This window comes from Moschus berezovskii, chromosome 12 (assembly GCF_049115385.1).
Source record: "Moschus berezovskii isolate FMDL1 chromosome 12, NW_MosBer_1.0, whole genome shotgun sequence".
Taxonomy (NCBI): Eukaryota; Metazoa; Chordata; class Mammalia; order Artiodactyla; family Moschidae; genus Moschus; species Moschus berezovskii.
In genome coordinates, this window is record NC_142471.1 from 60257856 (window position 1) to 60277256 (window position 19401).

Here is a 19401-nt window from a genome sequence, read left to right on the forward strand (position 1 = left end):
GTCGTGACTCCCCGCAACTCTCACTTGGGTCCTGGCTCTGGGCTCTTCTGTGGGGTCTCTGGAAGAGTCAGGAGGCCTGCGTTTTGCTCTACGTTCTGGACCTCAATTTCCCCACCTGCGGGACAAGGCAGCTGAAGATCCCTGAACGCACTCCCCTTTACTTCCTCTGCAGGTGGAAGGGGGCCCTGTAAAACAGAAAGCGGGTGCAGGCAGTTCTGGGCTGGGACCGCCCGTCGGACCCGGCGAGAGGGATTCCGAAGAGACCGCCAGGGAGCCCGGGGCGTGGAGTTTCCGCTCGCCGGAGCCCCTGCCCCCGTCCGGGAGCCTCGCACACTTTGTATGGGGGCAGCAGGCTGCTTCTAGCCCCGCGCCCCAGGAGGCGCGCTCCGAGAGAAGCCGCCACGGCGCCGCCTCTGCCTCGGCGCGGAACAAACGGTTAAAGATTTGGGCAGCGCCTCGCGGGGGGAGGAGCCAGGGGCCCAATCCGCAATTAAAGATGAACTTTGGGTGAACTAATTTGTCTAAGGTAACGTGGGCAGCAACCTGGGCCGCCTATAAAGCGGGCGCGCGGCGGGATTCAGAGCGCTGAGGGTGGCGGCAGGTGGCGCGGGAGGTCGCGGCGCGCCATGGGGCTCCCGGCACTGCTGGCCAGTGCGCTCTGCACCTTCGTGCTACCGCTGCTGCTCTTCCTGGCTGCGATCAAGCTCTGGGACTTGTACTGCGTGAGCAGCCGGGACCGCAGCTGTGTCCTCCCTTTGCCTCCCGGAACGATGGGCTTCCCCTTCTTTGGGGAAACTCTGCAGATGGTGCTACAGGTAAGGGAGCTTGGGGTGGGATTGGACGATTCTCCCGAGCCCGACTCGGCTCCAGACTTCCACTGAAGCGCCCCCCGGGAGGGAGGTGACTGGGGCTAGGATCAGGACTGGCGGGAGGCTCGGCGCTCCCCGGCGCCCCCTCACGCCCGCCTCTCTCCTCCGCTTTCCTCTCGCAGCGAAGGAAGTTCCTGCAGATGAAGCGCAGGAAATACGGCTTCATCTACAAAACGCATCTGTTCGGGCGGCCCACGGTGCGGGTGATGGGAGCAGACAATGTGCGGCGCATTTTGCTTGGAGAGCACCGGCTGGTGTCGGTCCACTGGCCCGCGTCAGTGCGCACCATCCTGGGTTCTGGGTGCCTCTCTAACCTGCACGATTCCTCGCACAAGCAGCGCAAGAAGGTGAGGGAGGGGTGGCGGCGCCTGGACAGGAAGTGGGACCCGATTCGAGTTAGGGATTCGGGCAGATAGGTGCTGGGCGAGCGCCAGCTGCATAAGGCATCGGCTGGGACCCTCTCAAACCCAGTGTAGCTTTCCCAGCCCGGAAGTGCCTTGGGTCTGGTGGGGTTGATGTCTGGAAGGAGACCCTGGAAGGCAAGAGGGGCGGGTGGGGCCCGGCTTTAACACTCTTCCCTCCTCGGAGTTCAGGTGATTATGCAGGCCTTCAGCCGCGAGGCGCTTCAGTGCTACGTGCCAGTGATCACCGAAGAAGTGGGCAACTACTTGGAGCAGTGGTTGAGCTGCGGCGAGCGCGGCCTCCTGGTCTACCCCCAGGTGAAACGCCTTATGTTCCGCATCGCCATGCGCATCCTGCTGGGCTGCGAGTCCCGGGTGGCGAGCGGCGGGGAAGACGAGCAGCAGCTGGTAGAGGCCTTCGAGGAAATGACCCGCAATCTCTTCTCGTTGCCCATAGACGTGCCCTTCAGCGGACTGTACCGGGTAAGGGCGCCTTGTAGGGTTCGCAGCTAGGGCTCCGGGGGCGCGGGATCCGGACTTCTGCTCACCGCTGTGCGCTCTCTGCGCTCAGGGCCTGAAGGCGCGCGACCTCATCCACGCGCGCATCGAGGAGAACATTCGCGCCAAGATCCGCAGGCTGAGGGCGGCGGAGGCGGGCGGGGGCTGCAAAGATGCCTTGCAGTTGTTGATCGAGCACTCGTGGGAAAGAGGAGAGAGGCTGGACATGCAGGTGAGCCGCAGCTTCAGGAGCGGCACGGCGGAGTTTGATTCCCTGGCTTCCCAAAAGCAGGTCTTAGGGTCTCCAAAGTGCACGCAGAGGGGCCCAGGTTCCCAGAGTGAGAAGCCCTCCCAGACCCCAGGGACTGGACCCAGAGGTTGAGATACCGGGTCTACAGAGCTCTGGGGAGAGGCCTCGTCGCCCATCCCTTTCAGGTTTTAAAGGAAAAGTTGGAATTTGCAAGATGTGAGTAATGTTGGGTGACTTTAATACAACTAACGCTTTAAGAGTTCCAAAGAGAGTGGGAACTTAACTGGCCTTCCCGGCTCTAGCTGAACTAAAGGGTCTTAGCATTTTGTTTAAATGGATTTTCTGTCAGTCGAATTTCAGCCCTTCTCATCTTCCCTCCTGAATCCTCAGTTCTGTTCTGAGTAGTTGCTCTGTAAAATTGCATGCAGACTTGTCAAAACGTTGGTCTTAATCCACTTATAGGCATTAAAGCAATCTTCAACAGAGCTCCTCTTTGGAGGGCATGAAACCACTGCTAGTGCAGCTACATCTCTGATCACTTACTTGGGGCTCTACCCACATGTTCTCCAGAAAGTTCGAGAGGAGCTGAAGAATAAGGTAGGGGAACTGGCAGTGGGGGTGGGGTATTGGCATGAGTTGGGGTGGGGGGTGTCTATTAGCTTAAAAACCTCAGCAGCTCTCTAGCCAAGTTCCCAATAGTTATGTGCTGCCTTTCTTGAGTATCTGGAAAGTACAGGGCCAAGGGTGGGTGGGTTGGATGGTGGGAAAGAGAATTAACTGTGTGAATAAGAAGGAAGGAATCTTGAGCTGTGATCCCACTCTGGCGGGGTTCAATCTTGTGTTTCTTCTCCACTTTTGGTGGATCCTTGGAGATTTTCAGACTTTCTTGGGTCTGTGTGTTCAAGGGCATGAATGGGGAACCCCTGGGGGGTTGCGGTGGCAGCCAGCAGCCTTGGTGGGGACTGGGGGAGGGGGAGAAACTTGGTGGTTCTAACTGGTGAGCTGCATTATCTTGGAATTGTAAATAATGGTTTGGGCCCAGGGGTGGAGGCAAATGGTCACTAGCTGCTCCTTGTTTCCCCCCACACTCTGGGATCATGAGGCTCTTTGGGTCCAGCTGCCACTTAAGCCCTGTTTACGTCTGCTGGGCTGATTTTATTGGAGCGCAGAATAACCGTTCACTCTGTGTGACTGTTTTGATAGGGTTTACTTTGCAAAGGCAATCAAGACAACAAGTTGGACGTGGAAATTTTGGAACAGCTTAAGTACATTGGGTGTGTTATTAAAGAGACCCTTCGACTGAACCCCCCAGTTCCAGGAGGGTTTCGGGTTGCCCTTAAGACTTTTGAATTAAATGTAAGTTAAAAGTTCTCTCTCATCCGCCCCTACCTTTTGTGTAGTAGTTTTAAATCTCTGTTTGTTTCCTGTGCTTTGACTTACATTTCTTTTGATAACATTGCCCTGCCCCTGAATGTCTGTTTTTTTCTCTCTTTCCTCCTTTTCTTTCAACTCATAATTCCGCCAAGGATATAAGTGTTAGAGTTTTTTTTCCTGTTGACAGTCGAATTTCAGTTTGTCAGCCCTTTGGACATCATAATCTTTTGCAGGGATACCAGATTCCCAAAGGCTGGAATGTAATCTATAGTATCTGCGATACTCATGATGTTGCCGATATCTTCACCAACAAGGAGGAGTTTAATCCTGACCGCTTTCTGCTGCCTCACCCAGAGGATGCATCCAGGTTCAGCTTCATTCCATTTGGAGGAGGCCTTAGGAGCTGTGTAGGGAAAGAGTTTGCAAAAATTCTTCTCAAAATATTTACAGTGGAGCTGGCCAGGCATTGTGACTGGCAGCTTCTAAATGGACCTCCTACAATGAAAACGAGTCCCACTGTGTATCCTGTGGACGATCTCCCGGCCAGGTTCACCCATTTCCAGGGGGAAATCTGATGGGCCGGAAAGCCCAGACCTCAGACTTATTTGAAGTGTACATAAGCATTTTTACCTACTGTCGTGTTGATTTGATTATATTTAATTTCTAAATGTATATTATAATATTTATGTGTCTCTTCTACAGTACCACAGTCTTTAAATATTAAAATAATGAATTTGGATAGTTTCCAAATAAAATCTGAAGGTGCTCGTCTTGTATTTAATATTCCTGTGGGAAAAAACTCACTGGTTTTATATTCATATATTTAACTAGATTTCTAATGTCCACAGGCATGACTTTGTCATCTGTGCCTATCTATTTTCTGGGAAGAAGAGACCTTACCTGTTTTTTTCTCTTAATAGTTATTAGAAAATATATATTATATATGTGTGTGTGAGTTAGTCCAAAGGTAATTTAGTAAATTTTTCCATGACAGTTTATATTCTCTATTGGAAAAGCTATCAAAGTTAATTTAAAAAATGAGAAGGGGTTTGCTTTACTCTAGAGAAAGTTGAATTTGAAAAGAGAACACTTTGCGTTGATCCTCTTCTAATATAACACCTTCAACCATAATTAGTACATTTAATACACATAAATCTATGGTATTGCATAGTGCTAGAACTGTTTTCTGAAATTAAAGTTTCAGGTAAGAGAAAGTTATTGACTAAGACCCCAAATCACTGGCCTGTTTCCTTTACTCTGAAGTTGCATATGAAAACAGTATTGGAAAAGGCCAATCTTTGGTTTTGATAAGCGAATCCAGGTTTTCTTTATTGAAAATAAAGCAGGAAGAGTAGATTTAGCAAACTGACAGATAAAGTTTTTATCTATGCCAGGCAATAGGGTGTGAGCCTGACATGACTGATAAAATGGCCCAGTCATGACCCTGTGAACCTTGGCTAACCTCCGCGAAAGCGCAATTTTGTCACATTTCTGACCCTGGCATAGCCATGTTCTGAACTGAAGGCCAGACTCTCAATCCAGAAAGGTTAGCCTGGTGACTTGCTTATGCAAGCACATTTTCAGTTTTGAAATGGCACAATCTGCTTACTGAACCTCTGATGGCTTGTAGGTTTTGGACTTTAAATTTTTCATTACAATTTTAGAATCTGGCAACACTGCAGAAAAACTGGGTGGTCTAAATAGGTGTTTGAAAAGAATTCTGACTACAATGAGAGTTACATATTCTACCTGACTTTAGTTTTTTAGGTGAAACTTGGATTGTAACTTCAGTTGAGATCCTCTGATATTTTAAGAGGTATTTACAGAATAATTTATAATACATTATAATGACCTTATAATGCCTTCTTTTTTTAAATGAGAAAATACAGTTTTGTTGTTTTTTTCCCAGTCAAAGCTTTAGTGTCCCTTGGTGTGCAAAGCTGACCCTTCCCCCCATAAAATTCACCCTGGATCATTCCAGTTAGGAACACACTAGCCTGAGGACATTATTTCAGATAATTTATCCAAGGTCATTTTTTAAGAGTTTCAATACTTCTCTTTTTGCCAGAGGACAGTCAGTGTTTCAAAACACCGCCTTAGGTGACTCCGTGACCGTGTGTCTCTATGAGCATAGTGCAGAAAGAAATTTGAGCCATTTTATCATATAATTTAATTTTTAAAATCTGCCTTTATTTTTTATCCTGAGAGCTTGGAGGAAAGTGCTTCTGGCTTGTATTTCCTAGAACAATTAGCCTAATTATACTCATCAATTACAGAGTAGTACAGAAATTTGTCTCAAAAATATGTTAAAAACACAATCTTTGATAATGCGCTTAGTGCTGAGTAAAGGCGGCTTCCATGTGTGTGAGTGTGAGGCAGGATCGATGTTTGTGGGCTGCCATGTGGCTTTAGATGGGCCCAGGTCACATGGTCTGGTCAAGTGTGTTTTACAGCCCAGGCTCCTATGGATCAGCATCCATGTGTCACCCGGTGGAGAAGCGTTTCAGGAGGAGGAGGTCAGTGTGTTGGGGGAGGCAGGGAGACCACTGTAAGAAAGGACTCTTCAGGACTCCCCAGGGGCCTGGCACAGTGCTGTGCCCTCCTGGGCCTTCGGTGAACCTGCCAACTGACCCTCTGTTTCCCCTTCCTCACGAACCTCCTGCCCTGGCAGCTTCCCATTCTCTCTTCAGTCAGGGGTATGGTGCCACCAAGGACAGATTACTGTCAGGACCGGCATGTGAAGACTTCCAGCTTAGTCCATAAAGCAGGACATGCATCAGGATTGTAGCCTTCACCAGTGTAGCCCTAGGAGGCCCAGAAACGGACTGTAACTTGCCCGGGGCCACCCAGGAAGTGGCAAGGAAGGACCTCCTGCTGCCTTTTCCTTCTTTCTTTTTCTCCCAACATCTAATAACACCTGCCTGATTTCTCTCTCTCTTTTACAGATGGCTAGGTCCAGGAGTGTCCACCTCCTAACTTCCCTTTGGGTTCCCCACCACCACTCTCTGTCCTGTGACAGTCCAGATCAGGAGACTGCAGGCAACTGGGGAAATGGGAGCAGAGACAGGAAGTGGCTGCTCCTCCCAGAACCCACATCTTCTTGGAGGTTTCAGGGTGCTTTTGCATCCTGCCACCCCCCAGAGGTCCACAAGGGGGCGGGCTTCTCCCTGCTATGCCAAGCTCAGCACCCAATGGTTTCCCCACCAGTGTCCATGAAATCCAGTGTCCACAGACTCTGGCCCAGGGCCTCCTTTTACCCCAGACAGCAAGAGGCCACAATCACCCGTGGCTTAGCCTCAGTCTCAGGCTTGGTCACAGCTGTTAGGCCCCTCCGGGAGGGTTCCCCTGGCTGGGTTGATCTTTGATCTGTACCATCTTTTAGTTTCAGAAGCAGCCACCATCCGCTGTGAATCTAAGGTCAGCTGGCTCTGGTTTTGAGCGTTGTGCATGTACTGCGTATGTTGCTTTCACCATCCCTGAAAAATGGCTCTCAGTTTTCTGGGAGTGGGGCCTATGCTTTTCAACATATGTGGGCATACTAGTCAGTGTTCAGATGACCCTCACCAAGCCTAGAAGCCACCCCACAAAAGCACTGTGTGAGGAACCAGGAATGTTTATAGAGAGGTTGTGGGGGCCCCACCTTCCTTCCAATGGTGAAAGGACTGCTATAGTAAATGCAGGTTCAGACCTGCTCTGAAGGACAGAGGAGGGGAAGCGAGAAGAAAGGAAATGTTAGTACCACGTAAGGAAAACGTGAGACAATGAGAGCCCAAGACTTGATTCCGTATCAGTTCAATTTGCTCAGATTCTTATTTTACTTTGAAATGCAGATGAACTCCAATCTAGGGAGATGAGACATCCTGACAGCTTCTTTCAGAGGCATTCAGCAGTCCTTGGTGATCATTCCGCCGAAGCTCTGAGTCAAATGAGGTGGGACCTGGAGAGTCTGACACATGTCCTCAGAGAGACACTGAAAACCTATGCTGATGCTGGAAGACCTGTCTCCTGCCCTGTGACCTGGTGCTCGTGGTTCCCTAGCCCTGCGTCTGCTCTCGCATCCCCAGACCTCTCACAGCTGTGCCATGCTGACCGTACACTTGACCTGGCTTCTGGGGAAAGGCTCTGAGATGTTCCTCAGTGCTCCCTGGTCTCTACGATGCTCCACGCTGACATTGGACTCTGCCCAACTGTCCTCTCTCTCCATCTCCTGAAAAGTTACTCACAAGTAGGCACTGTGTGTCATCATTGGAATCTTTATTCAGCCCATTTTTGTGTATTTCCCTGCCCTCTTCTGGAACACACTCACGCATAAGAGGTGTTCTTTGGGAGAAAACGTTTCCTGGGGCCAATCGACGCCATTCACCTTATGTGTCTCCAGCTTCACGGTGCCATGTTTTCCTTTGAAAAGTGAAACTTTCATCTTTGGAAAATCTCAGCAGCCACAAGCTTACATGGCTGTGGTTTAACAGCATGTCACATTCCTGAAACTGATGCTTCATGGGTTTTTGGCCAAACAAGCTTTCCTTCTTTTGAAGTAAAGTCAACTTGAGTTAGAACCCTGGGACAGGGTGGAAATTTAGCCCTGGATTATGTGGTGGGTTTTCTGGGTGAGAGTTATCATGTTGCAATATTCATAACCGTGCACCACAGCACAGAAGCTGACCCACACCTTATAGTTTTTAACCACTGCCAAACCCCTCCCTAGACTATCCAGGGGTCAGAAATCTACTCACTTATTTCCAACCATAGAAATCTACTCACTCATATCTGACCATAGATGCTTCAAGAATTTTATCTGAGCAACTCAGACTCATTTAACTCAAATGCTTTGTGAAAAGAGGACAAGGTGCTTTGCTTACAACAGATATTTGACAAAACCATGTTGATTCACTAAGTGCAGTCATACTGTCCAACATAACAGTGATTTATTCAATGATAGAGTAGGGGATTTTGTATTTTGAAATGGAAAGTTCATTTGTCAATTAGTCACAGGTTTTTCGGGCTGGAAGGGAGATTATGGATAGATCATCCAGGTCCCTCAGTTTGCAGCTGAGAAATCTGAGGCTCACAGAAATGTAAGAGAATTAGGATTGGCTGTTCAGTGTCTGTTAGTCTGTCAGGTGTCTGGTACATTGAGGCATAGTCCTCAATTGAAAAAAACTATTGTATTTATATAAGTGTATATGTGTATACACACACACACACACACACACACACACACACACACACACTCACACAGGTGTCAGGAATCAAGGGCAGGTGAGCACATTATTTGAGACTAAATTGCTTACAGGTTCTTTCTTCTACTATGACTTTCAGATCATGCTGGGTACAGACTGCTGGCATTTCTTGTGGAGCTGAGGGCTGGCGCTGCATATTATTAGAACTGGACCCTCAGCATTTCAAGTGCCTTCTTCTGAACAGCTGAAAACGGATTCTGTTCTGGGTTAAATTGCATCTCTCTTCCCGGAAGAAAAAAAAAAGTTACATGTCTAACCCTCAGTACACAGGAATGTGACTTTAGTTGGAAATAGGTTCCTTACAGAAGTAATCAAGTTCAAATGAGATCTTTGGTGTGGCCCTCATCCAATTTGACTGGAGTCTTTATAAGAAGGGGAAATTGGGACACAGGGAGACGCACACAGAAGGAAGATGAGGTGCAGACATGCATGGAGAACTCTGTGTAGTGATGGAGGACTGAAGTGATGAATCTGCAACCTAAGGAATGCCAAAGATTCCCGACAAACCTCCAGAAGCTACGGAAAGTCTAGGAAAGATTCACCTGCAACTTTCAGAGGCAGCCCACTTCAGACTTCTAGACAAGAAGTGCCTCAATTTTTAAAGAATATTTGTCTGCGCTGGGTCTTAGTAGCAGCACACGGGCTCTTCAGTCTTTGCTGTGGCAGCAAACTCTTAGTTATGGCACGTGGAATCTAGTTCTCTGTCCAGGGGATCAAATCCAGGCCCCCTGCATTGGGAGAGCAGAGTCTTAGCCACTGGACCACCAGGGGAGTCCCAAGACAATCAATTTTTGTTGTTCTAAGTCACCAAGTTGTAGTACTTTTTAAAACTGAAGCCCTGGGAAACCAACACAGTTTCCAAAGGCAAGAAACCTTATTTGTCAAGACTAGAAACCTGTCTCTTATTTGGAAAAAACACTAGTTCTCAAAGTTAGTGTGCTTTGGAATCCCCTGGAGGACTTGTTGAAATACAAATTACTGGGCTTCACTCTGGAGTTTCTAGACTGATGCAAGAATCTGCATTACTAGGTGATGCTCATACTGCTGGTCCCAGGACCACACTTAGAGAACAACCGACAAAAAGTTTTCTGATCTCTAAGCCAAGGACCACAAAATCAGGAGGGCCAGGAGGTAATTTAACAAGTGATATGAATGAGGGAGACAAACAGCTGAGGTTGGTGCGTGTGCTGATACAAGACATACCAATCCCCTTTAAAGTGGCAGGAGCTGCTCAGTCTGGCCTGCTGACCTGTAAGAATGAAAACTCTTCCAATTTTTCAGGAGGTGATGGAAATCCAGATTTGCATGGGAATACTCTAACGACTGAAGTGACTTAGCACGCATACATGCACTCTGTTTAGATGTTGGCAACTAATTAGCATTAAGACATTGTGCAGGCAAAATAAAGCCTATTTGTGGCCCTGATGGCTGCCAGTTTGCAACATCTTAGGTCTTTTTTTTTTTTTTTCATCTTGGGTCTTTGATCCTTGAAGTTTTCAGAATGCTTGTTTGAGAATGGCTCAGCTGTGTGGTTCTGTCACAGTCTCTCATAAGGTTGTGGTTAAGATGTTGGCTGTGGCTGCATCACCTGAAGGCTTGGCTGAAGCGGGAAGATTCACTTCCAAGATGGCTCCCTCACAAGGCAGGAGGTCTCCATATCTTGCATTGAGTCTCTCTCTTAGGACTGCTTGGGTATCCAAGCAGCAGACCTCCTTTAGAGCAAGTGGTCAAGAAAAGCAGTGAGACAATGCTGAAGCCTCTGTTTTTTCATGACCTGGCCTTGACAGTCACACTCCATTTCCACAATATCTTATTGGTGACAGGGTTTAACCTTATCCATTGTAGAAGAGAGCCACATAAGGATGTGAATACAAGGAGGTGAGGACCATTGGGGGCCATCTTGGCTACCCTACTTGATTTTTGAGTGAGTGGGTAGACTCTTTTCCTGATCTCTTTTAGAAGCATTTTCATCTCTTTTTCTGGGCAGTCCTCGATTTCTAACATTTCGTAGTGACTTATCACCTATGGAAACTTAAAACTGCTACCAGAAAAAAAGCTCTGTTACAGAATTTCTCAGCTGGATGGAGATTGAGGGGTTACATGTGCCAAGGCTACAAACTGGAGACTCTTGGGTAGAGCCTACTGGTGGACTGTTGTGGTAGACTCTTGTGTTTGCCAGTGCCTCCAACCATATTGCTGCATTCACTTATATTACTTTCCAGACCTCTGACTCTGCTCTAATCCAACTGTCCTGCTTCCTGATCTTGGGATTTTCCATGCAAAAACTCAATAGCCCTGGGAAAAGTCAGATGGTCGATCACCCTAATCAACCACATTATTTGCAAAATGAGCAAAATTCAGCTCAGACAGCAGATATGAATTGATTAGATCCTTACAACTCAAAGTATAGTCCATGGACCAGCAGTATGTGCATAACTTTGTTGATTGTTAGAGATACAACATCTCAGACCCCACCCTAGACCTGCTGAGTCAATTTGAAGTTTAACAAGAGTCCCAGGTGATTCTTAGGGGCTTCCCTGGTAGCTCAGCTGCTAAGTCACTTCAGTCGTGTCCGACTCTGTGTGACCCCATAGATGGAAGCCCACCAGGCTCCCCCGTCCCTGGGATTCTCCAAGCAAGAACACTGGATTGGGTTGCCATTTCCTTCTCCAATGTGTGAAAGTGAAGTTGCTCAGTCGTGTCCGACCCTTAGCGACCTCACGGACTGCAGCCTACCAGGCTGCTCCATCCATGGGATTTTCTAGGCAAGAGTACTGGAGTGGCTTGCCATTGCCTTCTCCGGCCGGCAATGCAGGAGACCCCAATTCGATTCCTGGGTTAGGAAAATTTGCTGGAGAAGGGCTAGGCTACCCACTCTAGCATTCTTGGGCTTCCCTGATGGCTCAGCTGGTAAAGAATCTGCCTACAATGTGGGAGATCTGGGTTTGATCCCTGGGTTGGGAAGATCCCTTGGAGAAAGGAAAGGCTACCCACTCCAGTATTCTGGCCTGGAGAATTCCATGGACTGTATAGTCCATGCGGTCGCAGAGTCGGACACGACTGAGTGATTTTCACAGGTGATTCTTATGCACATGGTGGTCTAGGACTTTCTGAATAGGAGCAAAACCTTAGTTTGGGCTCTCTGAGGATTCAGATTTGCAGTCCATGTGGGTGAACTAGATCTAACAATGACCTACTTGTGCTACGGTAATCTGACCTTGACATGAGCATCTTTTACTTCCTGCCTCCCAGATTCCCCCAAATAAAAGGCAGCTAAAGTTTCATTGTTGGAAGGAACTAAAAGTTCCCAATTCTCACCTGGGTTTGTGTAGTGATTTTCATGAATCACTTTTCACATTTGAAATTTTCTCCCCTCCCCAAACAAAATGCCATTAAAACATAATTTAGGGGAGATGTCAGGGAATTTAGGTTATTTCCAGTTTCTGATACTCCAAGCAACTGGCAATCAATAAGTAACCTTGTATGTGTGGGCTTATGTACAATCAGTTGCTTTATTTCTATAGGATTGAGTCCTAAAAGTCCTGCTGGGTGAATGAGAATATGCTTTTAAAATCATAATGAATAGACAAAAAGGTGTGTGTCCAAAGAAGATGAAAAAATAGTGGTGCATTTATGTCATGGAAAATTATAGAGCCATAATAAGGGTCATACATGATAGATGTCCACGGACCTTGAGGGATAATTACCAAGTACTGTTAAATAGGGAGGAAAAGTTGCAGAGGGACTCAGGCAATTGGCAGGAAAAATTGAGGGGGATATTATACAAAGGGATTAATTACACTTTCTGAGTACATTTATGGATGCTCCTTATGGTTGTAAAGAATATGTGTTGACTTTGTAATTAAGAATTTTAGGAGAGAGGAAAAGCGAAGGTGCTGTGGTTGAAGTGAACAGATATTCTACAGATCTGCCCTCAGTCTCCCCTGCCCATTTCCAACCTCCCCCAGCTCTTTGCTTTCAGAAACTGCATCCCAGGTGGGAGCATCTGATTGGCTGAGCCCAAGTCACGTGCCTTCGCTCTAGCTGCTAATTGTGGAGGAAGGGGTTATTTGACTTCGTTTGATCCAGCCTGGCGTGCTGCAGTCCATAGGGTCTCAAAGAGTGGGACGCGACTGAGCGACTGAACTGAACTGATCCAGCTATCTTCCCTGCCCAGCTATCTAGGTGTTACCTGCAAACAGGAGGTGTGTAGTGATACAGCCTGACTCCTAAGCAGAAACTGAAGTGGAAAGCCTTAGAGCATTAGCCTTTTGAAAATCTCGCTGTGATTGGGGAAGCAGTTTTGAGTTAATTAACCATATTTTCAGAGAGTGCAAGTAAAAATAACAGGCTTCATTGAGCATTTGCTGTATGTGTTAAGTATTTCACATTATCTCACATTCTCACAACATTTCCGTGATGCAGGTGCAATTTTTAATACCCCTTTTACAAATGGAGCCGCTGAGGCACAGAATGGTTATGTAACTTGCCCGGAGTCACACAGCTAGTAAGTAGTAGAGACAAGATTTGAACCCAGGCTGTCTGAGGAAAAGGTTCTGATCGTTACATTATACATTTATAGTTGGAATGGGCACTGATTTTCAGTTGGAATAATAGTAATTCCTATTGTCACTGAATGCTTAGTGTATGCTGGGCACTGTCCTGTTATACATGAATTAATTTAATCCTCACAACAACCCAAATGAGAAAACTGAAACTCGGAGATGTTAGCAGCTCAAACGGGGCCCCTTAGCTTTTAAGTGGCACAGTCAGGGGCCCAACCCAGAGGGTCTGTCCCCAGAGCTCAAGTGCAGAGCTGCACCCTCCAGAGCCATCTGTCCTTTACTTCTCAATACATCAACCCACCTTTTCTTCTCCGTTGATCTGAAAGCAGTTCTCTTGAGCGATATTGAAGTTTGGGCAATTGTCAGAATAATTCAATGGGAGCTTTGGATTTTATTTCAATTTTCCATTTCGTTTTGATACTGAGAATCTGACCCTAAGCTGATGTCAGTGAAAATAATTTAAAGTAAATCTGATCACTTTCATTTGTGAGGATTTGTTGGGAGAAATATAAAAAGACAAAGGAGGTGTGTGTGAATGTGTATGATTGTACAGTTCTAAAATTTCATCATTAAAGAGATGATGGGAAAAAATAAGAGAAAAGAGATCAATAGCGTTTTCTTGTTAAATTGTTACACATATAAAGATATGGCTTTTTGTGGGGAATTTATTCAAAAGAGATTTTTATTGCTAGAGGGAATGTGCTTTTCTAAGTGAAAATATAGTTTATCCTCAATTTGAATTGCAAATCCTTTCAAAAGCAGAGTGGAAAGGAAGAATAGTGCCTAACGGGAATGAGTTCTTTCTACTTTGTTTTATAAAAACTTCCTGAGACAAGCTTTAAAATATCATAATTATTTTTTAAAATTCAGGTATTTTTTTAAATAGCTGATCTTAAATTTTAGGTAAATAATCAAAATAACCGGATTATTTTATACAATTTTAACTTGGTTTAAGATGGGAAAGAAATGACACTCAATACCCTTGCAGCTGGTGACTGGAAGCAGAAAATTGCAGGATGTCTTTGGCAAACTGTGGCTCTCAAAATCGTATTTGCCCCTAGAGGATAAACCACATCATAGAGAAGTGGGGGGAAGGAGAGATACATTAACATTTGTTTGGCACTTACTGAGCATGGTGCTAGGTACCAAAGTTTACATACGGTACCAGAGTTATCCTCACCACAGCCTTGCAGTGAGGTCATTATACCCATTTTGCAGAGAGGATAACTGAAGCTCGGGGAAGTAAACTGGCTTTTCCCAAGTTCCCCAGCTGGTAATCAGTTTGAGTTTATCGGAGAAGTTCAGAGGAGAGCAAGCAAGGGCACATTTGGGTGTGTTAAGGAGGAGACAGAAGCCAGAGACAAGTAGGCAGTGGGGGCCCTGTGATGCTCTAGATCAGGGAATGAGGAGCCAGAGAGCCCAAGCTTGAGAGCCAAGGTGCTTTGGCACAGGTGAGGTCCCTGAGAGGGTTGGAGACCCTGAGAGGGTTGAGAGGAGCAGAAGCTGGTTTGGGAAGAGATCGGTGAATCTGTGGACTGGAGACCCACAGAACGCTGGTGGACGTGTCCCAAGCAGGTCTGCTTCTCAGGAGAGCTTGGCTTGTGGACACAGGTTTGGAGGGAGAGAATGACGTCAGCAGGCATGGTGTGTAGAAAGGGGGATGGGAGGTAAGCCAAGGGAGGACGGAGAGAGGCTTTTATGGTTCTGTTTTTTCAGGTCTCTTCAGGAGGTAATAGCAAAGGGCACAGAGCAAGATGTAAGCCTAAGAGAGAGAGAAAACTGTAAAGGGAGGATGAAACATTTTTTAAAAAGACATAAAAATTGAATTTTGAGGAGCCAAGCTTTCACTATTAAATAGGACAAAGATCTGCTTTGTCATCCCTCTCTTCCATCTTTGGATCTTTTCTGTCCATGGAATTTTCCAGACAAGAATACTGGAACAGGTTGCCTTTCCTACTCCAGGGAATCTTCCTGATCCAAGGATCGAACCCATGTCTCTTGAGTCTCCTGCATTGGCGGACGGAGACCACCACTAGAGCTACCTGGGAAGCCTCCCTGTCTTCCATCTTAATGAATGTTAAGGTCTTCGTACATGAGTGAAAACACAGTGGAATGAAAATGGCATTTTGTGAACTTTAGGGGAGACCCTGGGTCAACTGAGATGATGGAAGGGGAGGGATGGGGAGCTTCTCTATACATCTGGGGTGACTGCAGCCTCATTGCAGGAAGGGCTCAGGGCCATGCAGTCCCCAGTGCTCCATGGCCCCCCCTCAACCCCGCCCCTGCCCGTCTGACACTTTCCACTTGTCCCAGCAGGAAAGCCTGGGAAACGTGTCAGGAGGGACCAGCTCTCCTTGGCCAGCCAGTCCTGGGCTGTGCCTCCTGTATTCAAGGCTGCTCATTTACCCAGTGGGGCTGCCTCTGCCCATGAGGAATCCGCTGGAATGGACCAGAGGATGGACACCCAGGGGAGCTGGCAGAATTGTGTCTGCTCCTGGATCCTGGTAGTGGGGTGGCCAGGGGCCAAGGCCAGGGCAGATTTGGGGGCTTGCCAAGGAACCTTCCTACTCATGCCTCTTGGGAAGCTGGTGCCTGCTGTCTGCAGCAGGCGGTGTGCATTCAAGAGGGCTTTCAGGCGGTGCTGCTGGGCAACTGTCACCACAGGAGAGCCTCCTATGCCCAGTTTTGAGAAGAGGTGACTTCTTAGTCAGCCCAGACTGTCATAACAAAATACCACAGACTACGTGGCATAAACAAAGGAAATTTATTTTCTCACAGTTTGGGAGGTTGGGAAGTCCAAGATCAAGGTGCCAGCCGATTCAATTCCTTGTAAGAGCTCTCTTCCTGACTTGCAGGTGGCTGCCTTCTCATTGTGAGAGAGTCACACCTCCAAAATGACTGTATTTGGAGATAAGGCCTGTGAGGAGGTGATAGGTTAAAGGAGATACTAGGGGTGAGGCCTTAACCCTATGGGACTGGCATCCTTATGAGAAGAGGAAGGGATACAAGCTCGCTCGCTCTTTCTCGCTCTTGAGGAGTAGGATCTTTCCTTTAGTGGGATATCATAAATTTAATATACATTTTCATATTAGCTGGAATAGAAATGGCATATTTTGTGATTTTTAAAAATGTATGGTGAAGGCAAATTTTAATTAGCATTCCCATGGATTTTGTTTTCCTTTTTCCATTTTAACCAAAAAATTGAGCTAAAAATGTTAGTATAGAGTTCCTTTGTTTTGGGGTGCCATCCAGAAGGAGTACAGTACAGTCAGGACCTTCCTATCTATGGGTTTTGCATCTGCAGATTTAACTGTGAATGTGAAATTTGTGGATATCAGGGACTTGAGCATCCATGGATTTTGATGTACACGAATACCAGATACCTGGAACAACTCCCTGCGGTTGCTAAGGGATGACTGTGTTTTTATGTCTTCCTTTCTGTTTTTAAGCAGAAATATGATTCTCATGGGATAGGTGTAAACCTATTAAAATGCTTGGATCACTTATTAATAGCAACAGTTATTGGTGCCCTTTGAAGTTCTGAGTGAGTCCTGGAACTGCTGGTGCTGACGGCTTTTTCCTGGGGTCTCTTGGAGTGAGCATCCCTGGAGCCCAGGTCTTAGCTGCAGCTGGTATTCCTAGCATCTGTTCTCCCAGTCCCATTCCTCCTGCAGAGCCCTTCACAGTCCTGGACCACCTAAGTGGGGAGTATAAAGGCCCCCTGCTTAACTTTCTAACCCATGGAGTTTTCCTTTTATTTCCTAGAGTGACTGGATTTTCCCTCCTCAGGCCCTTTGCACATGCTGTATTCTATGTCTGGAATACTCTTTCCCCTTCACTGGTTGGTTAGTTGGATCTTTGCTTAGATCCCAGTTAATTTCATATTAATGCTGTATCCTTCAGAGCACTTGCTACAACCTGTAATTATTTTATTTCTTATTTATATGATCACTTAGCCATCTTCCCCATGAAATCAGCAGGTTCTTGATTGTCTTGTTTAGAGCTCTCTGTTTAAGGCACCAGCTACATAGCGGGAGTTTAGGAAGTATTAGGTGAGTGGAAAAAACCAAATGCTTGGGAGAGGACAAACTCCATCTGCCTGCAGGACCAGCTGCTACCATGGGCTTTGCCACTTGCTGGCCAGCTAGTTAACAGTCTCACTAGCTTCTTCCTTCCACCTAGCAGGTCTATTAGCCATGGTCCCAGCTTCCTGATCCCCTGGTAACCATGTCCCCTGGTCCCCCTTCTGTCTTACTCTTTTCACGGACTCTCAACTGGCCTTACACCCAGGCATTCAACTCACATCTTTTAAGAAATGCTTACTGAGGGTCAATATTTCAGATCCTGACCTGGTGTTCCTGGCCCAGTGAGGCAGCCCTACCCCTATATATCTCCACGCATGGGCCAGAATGACCCCTTAGAAATACAAGCAGGGTCACGATAGCCCTCTCCTCAAAACCCTGCAAGGGCTCCCTGTGTTCTGAGTAAAAGCAAAAGAAAGCTGTGACGGTGCCAAGGAGGTCCTGTGTGCTCTGGAGCCCCTGCCCTCCTCGCCTGTCTGGCTTGTCTTCTGTTTCTTTCCCTCCTGCTTCATCTGTGTCTGGCTTCCTTGGTGTTTCATACATGTGTGAAAGCCACACTACTGTCTCGGGGCTTTTGCACTTGCAACGACTTACATTCCCAGCTCACCGGCCCCTTAATCTCCTCTAAGTCCTAACTAGGTTTACACATCGCCTTCTCAGACATCCTTCCCTCCCACCCTATTTAACATTGCTTTCTTCCTCCCTGCACCTTCCCTCTCCCCTTTCCTGGCTCTGTGTTTCTCCAGAGCCTACAAGTCACCATTTCACAAGTAAAGTGAAAGTCACTCAGTTGTGTCTGACTCTTTGTGACCCCAAGGACTATATTGTGGAATTCTCCAGGCCAGAATACTGGAGTGGTTAGCCTTTCCCATCTTCAGGGGATCTTCCCAACCCAGGGATCGAACCCAGGTCTCCCGTATTGCAGGCAGATTCTTTACCAGCTGAGCCACAAGGGAAGACCAACAATACTGGAGTGGGTAGCCTATCCCTTCTCCAGCGGATCTTCCTGACCCAGGGATCGAACCAGGGTCTTCTGCATTGCTGGAAAATTCTTTTCCCAACTGAGCTATCAGGAAAGCCCCATCTCACATGTCACATAATTTCCTTGTCTTGTTTACAGTCTGTATTCCTTACTACATCAAAAGTCCTTGAAGGCAAGAGTTTTTATTTTGACATCATTGTACCCCCAGCACCTAGAACAAAGTTCCTGACCCGTTACAGGTCTTCCAAAATCACTGTTGAAGGGATGAGGACACATTTCAGTCAGGATATCCCATAGGGCACGGGGGTGGGGGGAACCCATATGTCTGAAGGTGATCAGTTGCTCAAGGTTGAGTGAGGGGGCGTTTTCCTCAGATACAGGCCGGGATGATTATTCCCCTTCTCCCTCAGACAGTAAAGTCTCCTAAGTTACACCCAAGAATCTGAGATGGTCACCACCACGCTCATGGAGGACTAAGGGGTCATCATTTCAGGCTGAAAGGCAACTGATTATGGGAGGCTGTCTTAGTTTCTCCCTCTGGGGAATATTCTTGATGGTGGCTTAGCTCCTGTCCAAATCTATGGGCCTGTTCTGATACTCGGGAGGAATGTAGTCATGGATTAGGGTTATTTTATGGACTAGACAGAGGAGATGGGGTAATTGGGGCTGAGGTCCTTACCTTTCTTCAGACATGGTTCTTCCCTCAGGGAGCTTATTTCGGAATCACAGGAGCGTGGCCGTGGCCCTGTGTTGACAAGTGCCGTCCCTCCAGAAGTGAGTCAGGTCATCCAGGGTTCAGTGTCTGGTTCTGCCATTTGCCATCAGTCAAACCTCAAGCAGATTGCTCAAGATTCCTGTGCCTTGGGCTTCTCATCTGTCAAACGAGACCAAAGTAGTACCGCAAAGCAGACAACCTAGATTTGGGGAGATTCAATGTGGTGACATAAGCCAAGGGCTCGGTGTGTGTCTGATATTTCGTAGGAGCATAATAATTGTTGGTATTTGTTAGTGTCTCCTTCTGGGACATAGATGATTGGAGCAGGCAGGAACCACAGGCCCTCAGCATTGGCCCATGCAGGAAACAAGGCTCGTCTTGCTCGGGCTTGTAAGCAGGGCCAGGGCTGGGATGAGAGCCCACGA

At 47.1% G+C, this 19401-nt stretch overlaps 1 protein-coding gene across 1 annotated transcript; it reads left to right on the forward strand.

Annotated features, from left to right (window-relative positions):
• The first annotated feature begins 537 nt into the window (after positions 1 to 537).
• On the forward strand, positions 538 to 3967 carry CYP26A1 (cytochrome P450 family 26 subfamily A member 1). The gene is made up of 7 exons (XM_055425939.2): positions 538 to 815; positions 992 to 1216; positions 1463 to 1753; positions 1842 to 2000; positions 2481 to 2615; positions 3222 to 3374; positions 3626 to 3967. The coding sequence occupies exons 1-7, from the start codon at positions 627 to 629 to the stop codon at positions 3965 to 3967; spliced, it is 1494 nt and encodes a 497-aa protein (XP_055281914.2). The 5' UTR covers positions 538 to 626.
• Positions 3968 to 19401: the final 15434 nt, after the last annotated feature.

Bases quoted from the DNA above. Each gene is read 5' to 3' on its own strand.
- CYP26A1 (XM_055425939.2), top strand. From the start codon at position 627: ATGGGGCTCCCGGCACTGCTGGCCAGTGCGCTCTGCACCTTCGTGCTA. The intron at 1,217-1,462 runs GTGAGGGAGGGG...CTCGGAGTTCAG, and splicing joins CGCACAAGCAGCGCAAGAAG to GTGATTATGCAGGCCTTCAG. The intron at 3,375-3,625 runs GTAAGTTAAAAG...AATCTTTTGCAG, and splicing joins TTAAGACTTTTGAATTAAAT to GGATACCAGATTCCCAAAGG.